Source organism: Apium graveolens, chromosome 6 (genome assembly GCF_009905375.1).
Source record: "Apium graveolens cultivar Ventura chromosome 6, ASM990537v1, whole genome shotgun sequence".
In the NCBI taxonomy this organism is placed as follows: domain Eukaryota; kingdom Viridiplantae; phylum Streptophyta; class Magnoliopsida; order Apiales; family Apiaceae; genus Apium; species Apium graveolens.
Genome location: NC_133652.1, coordinates 3727834 through 3737469, shown reverse-complemented (window position 1 = coordinate 3737469; position 9636 = coordinate 3727834). Strand labels below are relative to the sequence as shown.

At 34.4% G+C, this 9636-nt stretch overlaps 2 protein-coding genes across 2 annotated transcripts; one reads left to right on the top strand and one right to left on the bottom strand.

Moving 5' to 3' along the window:
- Positions 1–313: 313 nt before the first annotated feature.
- On the bottom strand, positions 314–4537 carry LOC141666902 (ubiquitin-conjugating enzyme E2-17 kDa). Its single transcript, XM_074473144.1, has 5 exons — positions 4415–4537; positions 4204–4286; positions 3209–3336; positions 1225–1329; positions 314–660 (listed from the first exon to the last, which is right to left on the bottom strand). The coding sequence occupies exons 2-5, from the start codon at positions 4271–4273 to the stop codon at positions 517–519; spliced, it is 447 nt and encodes a 148-aa protein (XP_074329245.1). The 5' UTR covers positions 4274–4286; positions 4415–4537; the 3' UTR covers positions 314–516.
- A 2439-nt stretch (positions 4538–6976) lies between these two features.
- LOC141663781 (V-type proton ATPase subunit E-like) lies at positions 6977–9561 on the top strand. Its single transcript, XM_074469598.1, has 6 exons — positions 6977–7173; positions 7279–7379; positions 7934–8102; positions 8624–8817; positions 9013–9112; positions 9294–9561. Exons 1-6 carry the CDS (start codon positions 7072–7074, stop codon positions 9327–9329), a joined length of 702 nt encoding a protein of 233 aa, XP_074325699.1. The 5' UTR covers positions 6977–7071; the 3' UTR covers positions 9330–9561.
- The last annotated feature ends 75 nt before the right edge of the window (positions 9562–9636 follow it).

Here is a 9636-nt window from a genome sequence, read left to right as displayed (position 1 = left end):
AGTTATTGGAGTTGCTAGTAAATAAGCTTCTCTCTCAAACAAAATAAAAGCTTAGTAGTAGATTCGATTAAATAAGATACATATATAACCCCAAATTTGAGAATTTGAAATGCCAACTAAATTGATAGCATATGAAATCAATGCATTTGGAATGAATTTAGTTTCGTGTTCCAAAACACAATCCTAGATTCCTAGTGAATGCACAAGTTCAGGCTTGCTATACCTATCCTGTAAAAACAAATAATAGTGCTAGTCCCCATTGTATAATTACCACAATAATAAAAAAATACAGTAAAAATAAAATAAATCACCATCACAGTAAAAACATCTCGATTCTTTTTAAGACGAATCCCATTAAAAACAAAGCATAGATGTCTTTCAACTTTCAAGGAGGAAAGTTTCAGAGTTTCTTAATCCATCCATCTTACAACAGACAGAACATACTTTCATTCATTCATAAAATACGGTAGTAAATCCCAAGCCACGGAGTACACACCTCTGTTAAAAGAGTCGCCCCTAACCCATGGCATACTTTTGGGTCCAGCTCCGGGCAGTTGTCTCATACTTGCTCCTGTCTGTCTTGTACATGTGGGCTATCTCTGGTACGAGAGGGTCATCAGGATTTGGGTCTGTCAATAAGGAACAGATTGACAATAAAACCTGGAAAAAAAATAATATATAAAAAAAATGAGGCGTTGCACAATATGGCTACATAAGTTGGAACTGCTTTATACTATTAATTGTTTGTGTGAACTGCTTTATAAACAGCAGAACGTGTCAAGTAACCAACAGTACTCTTACAAAAAATAGCTTCATGGAATTACAACGCTTGACTACTTGTAGCACGATCCATGTCCAAAACAGCCTTGACTATGATTGAGAATATTTAATTACTCAACAAGACAAAAAATGATGCAATGGATACAGGAAGACCGAAGTATCATTGAAAAGACTGTTTGGATTATTTCTTCTGTAAAGTATTGTCGATTTTTTTCCAACACAAAAGTATCTTAACTTTTTTCCAATGGTAAAGCAAAAGAACTTGGAAATAGTACGAGCAGGACTCCACTGTTCCTTCAAATTTAAAGGCAAATGCCAGCCATTACTTCGATATTTGGATGAAAAACCTTTGCCCAACTGTTCGAATTATATCTTCTGCAAAGTATCTTAATTGTAAGCAAGGTTTATGTTATGAAAAGATGTTGGTGCGATAAAGCAAAAAACCTTGGAAATAGTAAGAGCAGGACTCCACTGTTCCTTCAATATATCAAGGCAAATGCTTCCATTGCTGTTGATATTTGGATGAAAAACCTTCGTCCTGAAAGCTACCTGCAAAGGTTTATTAAACCATATAAGAAAATAAATATTTACACAAAAGATTACATTAGCAAAATTTATGTTTCACTGCCTTGTAACTGCACATAATGACGCAACATAAAGCAAAGCTGGATAGGCAGAGTGACCACAGAACATATATATCTTGTGGTAAACAAAATGCTTTAGAAAAACATTGCCACATAATTAATGGCTGAAATTGCAGCCACTAGGCACAGACAGGGTACAATATAAACTAGATGCCTATAGAGTACACAACAGACCAACAAAACTAAGAAAACACAGGAAATAAAAGTATGGATGAATCTCACTGAAACGGGGGCCAGCTATAGCCAAAGATAAAGACCAATACTGAAATGTTGGGACTAAAGGGTGAGGAGTGCTCTTAAAGGTTATATCCAGCACCTAAAATAAAATAAGAATATAAGATTATATGATACAACTACCTGAATTACTAACTATAAAAAACTTCCTACGCAAGAAATGGTCGGAGACAATTATATATCACAGTACCAAAATTTAGTCACGGATTTAACGCCATTGCAACCTACTGACAATTGCTTGCAAATAAAATAATACAAATAAACTAAACCTGTCATGAGAACTATGCAATGATCAAACAACCATGAAGAAGTATTCTTCCTTGAACCTTTTGGGGGTCTTCAAACAAAGTTTCAGATAAAGGCACCAGTCACTTCCTAGTGCAATGATTCTCAAGTCCTCAATCCTATATAATAGGTGTAGCCGTCTACGAGTAGTAATGCACATTTTTTTTAGTTTCTCCAACCCAACCTCAATATCGAAATCCCTATAGGGTTCCATTTCTACACACCAGTGTTGTTTAAGGCGCAAATTATGAAAAGGCGCAGAACCCAAATTTAAAGCGCGAATCGCGAAGCGCAATAAATCGCGCGCCTTTTGACCCAAAAAATATTATCACAAATTTAACAATAAAATAGTACTTAAGATGATCTTAACACTAAAACTTACAAGAGAGCCTAAAAAATGATAATAATGTCAATAATGAAGCTTTAATTGATAAGGTACACTAATTGAACAGTTTCAGCGTCGTCTAACTCAATCTCCAGCTTACTTTTAGATGGAGGTTGAGTTTAGTGACCATTGAGAGACCTTTTATGGAGTTGATTGTTGTGTGAAACACTTTAGGGTTGTTTTTTTTAGCTTACCCTTCTTTATAGAGTGTTACTGTTATTTACTTGTTATGAGCGCTTTTTTGCACTTTTTAGCGTTTCACAAGCGCCTTTCGGACGATTTCAGAATCGTGCTAAATCGCACATTTTCGAATCGCACACCTTGCGCCTAAGCGCGAAGCGCAATTAATCGCGCCTTTAACAACACTGCTACACACTAATAGCGTTCAATGATCAGAACTATACCTGAAAACAAGAACAGAAAGGTCATAAAGGGATTTCTCAATGCACGTCATAAAACGCTAGATGTAAAACCAGACCAAACTTATACTTTTACTATTAGCTCAGACACACTATCTTGCAAAAAAAAGTTCTGACATGACACCTAAAGAACACATATCACCATGAAGATAAGAGCTGTGCACCAAGGGGTCGCAGTCTGGTGTAAAGTGAATTTTGTATTCAGGTGGCCACCGCACAGTATGAACTATGAAGGCAACCAATTTGAATCTAAACTTCAACTCCAAATTTTTGGACAATTTTTTTTGATGTAAAAATTAGGGACTGCCTATAATTTATCAGTACGATACTAATCTTGATAACTCGGGGAAATACAAATCTTCTTTCCTCAAAAAAGATATCAACCCCAAAGCATATTCTTCTAAATCAGATAAAACATAGAGGAGTAAATCTCATATTTCTGTATAAAGCGTTCTGATTACCTTAGGTGGCTTGAAAGGATAATCTGGTGGAAAATGAATAGTAACAAGAAACACGCCACCCGCATAAGGACTGTCAGGGGGTCCCATAATGGTTGCTTGCCAATGAAACATGTCCTCAGCAACTGGGCCTAAAATTTAATACATACATGAATTAAATCAAAATGATAAATGTTTAACAAAGCTTAAAGTAATCTAATTGCGCCTCTCGCTATCAGACCCTATGTTCGTAAAGTAATGTGTGAACAAGTGTCTTGCATACCGTTGTTTCTAACCCTTTAAAGAAATTGGAGGGTGAAAATAGACAATTTAACCATGAATTTAGTTTCTAATCGCCACAATCGCATCTCACCAAATGATCCTTACTCGAGATGTAAAACTTAAACCATCCCTATTAACATCCACGAACTGGAATATGCTCTATATTTAAGCCCACTAAAACATCAAAATGCTTAATCAATCACATCCAGCCCTAATTCTTCTAGAAAATTGAACAAAGATCGCCATCTTAAACAAGTAATTCAATTAGGGCTATGAATCGGAGACCTCATCCAATTACGAAAAAACAATAACAACACACTAAAACACTGACATAGTCAAACCTCAACGAATTAAACGAAAGCTAGCAACACTACACCAAACCCCTAAAAGACCTGCTACGACAATTCAACATAGTTTGAAGCTTCAACAGCCAAATCAAGTTCCAATTTACACGATATGCCCAAATTGTAAGCTCATTATAACTAATCAGGATTCAAATTTACTAATAAAGTTAACACAATATTAAACAAACAAAGAACATAGCACAGACAAAACGAGAGAGAGAGAGAGAGCCGAAAGAGAGAGAGAGAGAGAGAGAGAGAGAGAGAGAGAGAGAGAGACGAAAGGGGGAGAGAGAGAGAGAGAGAGGGAGAGAGAGAGAGGGAGAGAGAGGGAGGGAGAGAGAGAGGGGGGGAGAGAGAGAGGGAGAGAGAGAGAGGAGGAGGGAGAGTAAATACCAGCGCTGCAAGAGGTGGGAGGATCTTTCTGGAGATCCTTGAGCTCCTTCAAGATCCGTTTGGAGGCCATCGGTATGTATCTCCTGCAACACAAAACCCTAGATCAGCTAATTCGCAACATCCAAAATATAATATAAATATAAATATATAAGAGAGAGAGAGAGAGAGAGAGAGAGAGAGAGAGAGAGAGAGAGAGAGAGAGAGAGATTACCTCGAGATCCTCGCCTAAAAATCAGAGAGAAATGAGAGGAAGAGAGATTGATTGAGAGAGAGAGAGAGAGAGAGAGAGAGAGAGAGAGAGAGAGAGAGAGAGAGAGAGAGAGAGAGAGAGCGTGTTTGTCCCACTTGGGGTTGGCTTGTTTCTATCTGCTCACGCACTCTACGTTTTTGGTTGTGGGTCATACCCTTCGACCTCGTTTACTAACCCTAAAACTTACTTTTTCTCTTGGGCCACCCGCCACCGTGGGTTGGGTCATCGGTGAAGTTGCATAATTTATTTGGGTTCTTTTAAAAAAAAAATTAAACATACGAGAAAAAGGTTATTAAAAGTCAATTTTAAAGAAATAATCTGAAATTAGTAGGACTTTTACATGTAAAGGTTGAATGACATTTTCGTAATAATAAAATTAACCTCCATATATTTACAAAGTTAACCTTAGTTTTGTATAACAAAATTCACTTACTTTTACATGATAATTTAAAGTTAACTTAATATTATCTAGGAAATTTGTCAAATATTCCTATTTTTTAATTTTTTTTGGCAAATTTTTGGTAAAAGTTGCATAAAGTCTCACGGTAGGTAATACGAAGTTATATAAGGTTACAAATGTTATATTTCATGTTAGTATATAAGGTTATATCACAATTTTTTGTTTGTTTGTTTTTGCGAATTTTGAGTTTTTGAAAAAAAATCCAATTGTTTTTAAGTAAAATTATTTTTTAATTTTTTTTCCGAATCTCAACGAGTATTATTGTTTTTACAGTTCGAAATAGAGTGTAATAATTAGATAATAAATAAAAAATAAAAGAATTTTTTTTTAAAAAAATATAAATCATTAGCCGAATCATAAATCCACTTATCATTAGCTAAATCATGAATATAATTTCGTTACTCGAGAAATCTGTCAAGTGGTTGCCATTTTCGGTGTTATGAAAGTGGTTATAAAATTGTCATATCAGTTATAATCGATTCAATTTCGATTAAAAACCGCCTCAAATAAAATTTTAAAAAAAAATTGATTAATAAAATTTAAGTATAAAAAGTATACTTGATCCAAAATAGAATAAATTTTTTATAATAATTTATCGAAGTCTAAAAATAATATGTGGGTAATGTTCAAAGGATTCCGAATCTTTGTTTCAACTTAAATATAATTGAAAATTAATTAGCTAATGAAATTATATAAAGATATCCAGAAAGTATTGCAAGTCTGAATACAAGAGGCTTGGTGCCCGTTTGGGAAATTTTAAAATAAGTAAGTTATAATTTAAAATGAATAAGTGAGTGATGAGTAATAAGTTGATAAATGTTTATAAGTTATACAAGTGTTTGGATAATTTACCTTATAAGTTATAATTGTTTTTATTTAATATATAATATAATATATAATATATAATATATAATATTTAATATATAAAATATATCAACAAACGCATAAACAACCATATATAAAAATTAAAAGATAAAGAGTTTGGGATTTTGGGATATAATATATATCATTAAACGCATAAACAACCATATATAATTTGCAGTAACAACTTGTACTCTTGTATTACATTTTATTTTTACAAATTTCTATAATCTGATAAGTATAATTATAATGAACTATTTTTATCTGACATTTATGGTACAAGTCGATAGTTGAAGCACAAGTCGATCTGCACCAACCGCAACCGCGCGGTTGAAAAAATCACGATTAACCGCAATCGCAAATGCGATTGAGATTGGAGATTTAAGAAAGCCGCTATATGGGGTTTGATGCGATTTTGACCTCCCAATCGCACCAAACATAATCGCCTACACTCCTAGTTGTTACTAACATTTAACTTACCAGTTTATAAGTTGTAAATTCAACTTATAAGTTGGGTCGATAAATACTCGTCAATAAGTTGTTACGGACTTATAATCCAATAAGGTGACTTATAAAATTTCCAAACTGGCCCTTGATATATGGTAACCTGCTTGATCAAACAATACAAAATGTAGCAGATGTGAGGCATAATTAACATGTTTAAGCAAAAATAACTGCAAACACTATACATTCACATAAAAGCAGATGTGACACGGTGGATTCCACCGGTCTCGGGTAGACAGTTTCTATGCCCAACTGTTGTAATAAACCTGCAAGATCCAAACCAAAATTTTATATATTCATAAAATATATATTTGTATTTTTCTAAAATAAAATTCATATAAATGATATAAATATATTTGTTTGTTTGTTTATTTATTTTAATAATTAGATCAGTTTTGGGTTTTCTCGGTCGATTTTAACTTATAACCGAAATCGGACAATCAGTTTTGGTTTTTAATTTTTCGATTTCGGTTCAAATTTAGACGGTTCGGTTTGTATCGATTTTTAACGATTTCGATTTTGGATTTATTCGATTTTTGGCTTAGTCCTACATAATACGGAGTAACTAAAAAATATAGGGGACTTGAATGAGAACCAAGAAGACTTTGGGGGCATCTTTTATAATTATTTCAAACATTGGGGATGATAATACCAAACATACCAAACTCTGTAATTGGATGACACGTTTGTGTTAAAAAAAACACACGGACACAAACATATGTAACGCACAGCACAAGTACACAAGAACTGATCAAGCATCTCTCTCTCTCACACACACATTCAATTTGCAAAGATGAACGATGTGGATGTCTCAAAGCAGATCGAACAAATGGTTCAGTTCATCCGTCAAGAAGCTCAAGAAAAAGGCAACGAGATCTCTGTCTCTGCTGAAGAAGTATCATTTTATTTTCTTCATTTTTTCAAATCTATTAATTCATTTGTTTTTGCATTTTTTATGTATAATTAAGTGTTTATTTATCTGGGTTATGATTGGTTGTAGGAATTCAACATTGAGAAGTTACAAATAGTTGAAGCGGAGAAGAAGAAGATTAGGCAAGAGTTTGAGCGTAAGCATAAGCAAGTTGAAGTTCGTAAGAAAATGTGTGTATTTATGTTTATTTCGATTCGATGGTTTTATTTTTTATGATTTTTATTGTGATGTTTAATGGCCCTTTTATGGTTTTATCGAGAATTTTGTGATTTGTTGGCTTATTATAGGAGTTTATTTATATTGTCGACTTGATAATTTGTCGGTTTTTAGAATGTAGTTGGAATTTTGAGTGTGCATTTCTTTGTTAGAGTGAGATTTATGTGAATCTGGATTTGAGTTTTATCGTTCCGTAGTGATTATCAATGTATGTGAGTTTGGGCCTTTTGGGATTTATAGATAGTAACTTTCCCGAATATTCTTGGTTGTTGCTAGAATCACTCTATGAGGAGATGTTTAAGATCACGAGTGGTTAATTTGTAGGATTATATCAAATATGTTAGCTCTATACCAAGGCAACACAGAACCCACTATAAAATATTTAGAGTTTTAGTTCATCTGGTCTGTGGCTGTTTCTTGTCACAGCATTATACTTTGTGAATGTGTAGTAATGTCCTTGATTTGAAATGCACAGTCACTAAATTGGTTTTATATGTTTGTGCTGTAGTGAGTATTCTATGCAGCTGAATGCTTCTCGGATCAAAGTTCTTCAAGCTCAAGATGATTTGGTTGCCTCCATGAAGGAAGCAGCGTCAAAGGAGCTTCTGAATGTGGGCCATCATTCATTTTTTCACCACCATAACTATGATAGACTTATGAAAGCTCTTGTGGTCCAGGTAGGCGGTGTCATCGTCTTTGTTTTTTGGGTTAATTGAGACATTAATACTGAAATGAAACGGACGTGTTTCTGAGCTAAATCTGTTGGATAACATGACAATTTGATCTGTATGTTCTATTTGGATGTAAGTTTTACTTGGAAGAAGATCTGCTCTGATCTAAAAATTGCTGTCATAATAAGATGAAGATGAACTGGATCAACTTATATATTGAGACGTGAAAATTAAAATGTAAATGGTGTCAACTGAATGAAAATGTATCTCTTCCTGTGTTCTTTTGTTGCCAAATTGGTACATCTGTTCAAACTCTTATGCCTGTATCAAGTCGGTACATTTATCCAAATACTCACCACTATGCCTCTATAAAGGCCATGTCGCCTGACGTACGACCTGGTGGTAACTTGGTGAAGGTTTAAAGTTTGAACCATATATAAATTTAAAACCTGTGATCCCAGTGATGCTATATAATTATAATAAATATAGTTAACATATTGGTAACATTTCGTTTATTTATATTCCAGAGTTTGCTCAGACTAAAAGAACCTGCTGTTTTGTTGCGTTGTCGGAAAGAGGACATTGGGGTGGTGGAGGATATTTTGAGTTCAGCAGTGGAGGAATATGCAAGGAAAGCAAATGTTTATGAACCTGAAATTATTATCGATAGGGTCCACCTCCCGCCAGCTCCTTCGAGTCACCATGCTCATGGTCCTTCTTGGTATGCCTAAAATCGGATCACCCTGATAATTAATTGCGTATTGTTATCTGTTTATGCAGCTTTGCTTTCCACATTGTTTTTTGGCTAGGAAGTTTGTACTTTTACCAAAACAGCCAATTTATTCGCTCGTGGATTAGCTAATCACAAAACTCTTCCGACATACTAATCTCTTTCTCTCTCTGATAATGTTCACAGCTCTGGTGGGATAGTGATGGCTTCTCGTGATGGAAAAATAGTAATCGAGAATACTCTTGATGCTAGACTGGATGTTGTGTTTCGCAAAAAACTCCCTGAGGTATAGATATTACATAGATTACCAATTTTTGCCCTGATATTAGGAAAGTTTTGTGTAATTTTTTTCCTCATTATTACCTCTAACAAAAAAGCCAATTTCTTGTACCTATAAGATTCATTAAAAACTGTTCTCGTCCTATCCATGCCCATGGTTACATTTTGCTGGGTTTTTCCATATACAGATTCGCAAGTGCCTCTTTGGTCAAGCAGCTGCCTGATGGAACAAATGAGTGTGCATCTGCATATTCGTTGCCAAGAGCTATGGCCTATGGCGTAAATGTTGAGACCAGTTTCCCAGCTATTCGATGTCTTCATGAACCTTATGCTTGTGTAATTTTTTAGTTTTTTAGTATCCGAATGCCTGCTTGTTGCTGGCTTTCTGCTGTTACATGACTGAGGCAAAACAGAAGACTTATTTGTCCTAATAATAAAGGCCTCAGATATTGCTTACATGGCTGCCAAGACATAAATTTCACATGTTTTGTTACAAGAATTTTAGTTATCAATAGGTAACTGAAATCCTTT

Bases quoted from the DNA above. Each gene is read 5' to 3' on its own strand.
- LOC141666902 (XM_074473144.1), bottom strand. From the start codon at position 4,273: ATGGCCTCCAAACGGATCTTGAAGGAGCTCAAGGATCTCCAGAAAGAT. The intron at 3,337-4,203 runs GTATTTACTCTC...ATTAAATTTTAG, and splicing joins TCCCACCTCTTGCAGCGCTG to GCCCAGTTGCTGAGGACATG. The intron at 1,330-3,208 runs GTAATCAGAACG...AAACCTTTGCAG, and splicing joins ATCCTTTCAAGCCACCTAAG to GTAGCTTTCAGGACGAAGGT.
- LOC141663781 (XM_074469598.1), top strand. From the start codon at position 7,072: ATGAACGATGTGGATGTCTCAAAGCAGATCGAACAAATGGTTCAGTTC. The intron at 8,818-9,012 runs GTATGCCTAAAA...TAATGTTCACAG, and splicing joins CATGCTCATGGTCCTTCTTG to CTCTGGTGGGATAGTGATGG. The intron at 9,113-9,293 runs GTATAGATATTA...TTCCATATACAG, and splicing joins TTCGCAAAAAACTCCCTGAG to ATTCGCAAGTGCCTCTTTGG.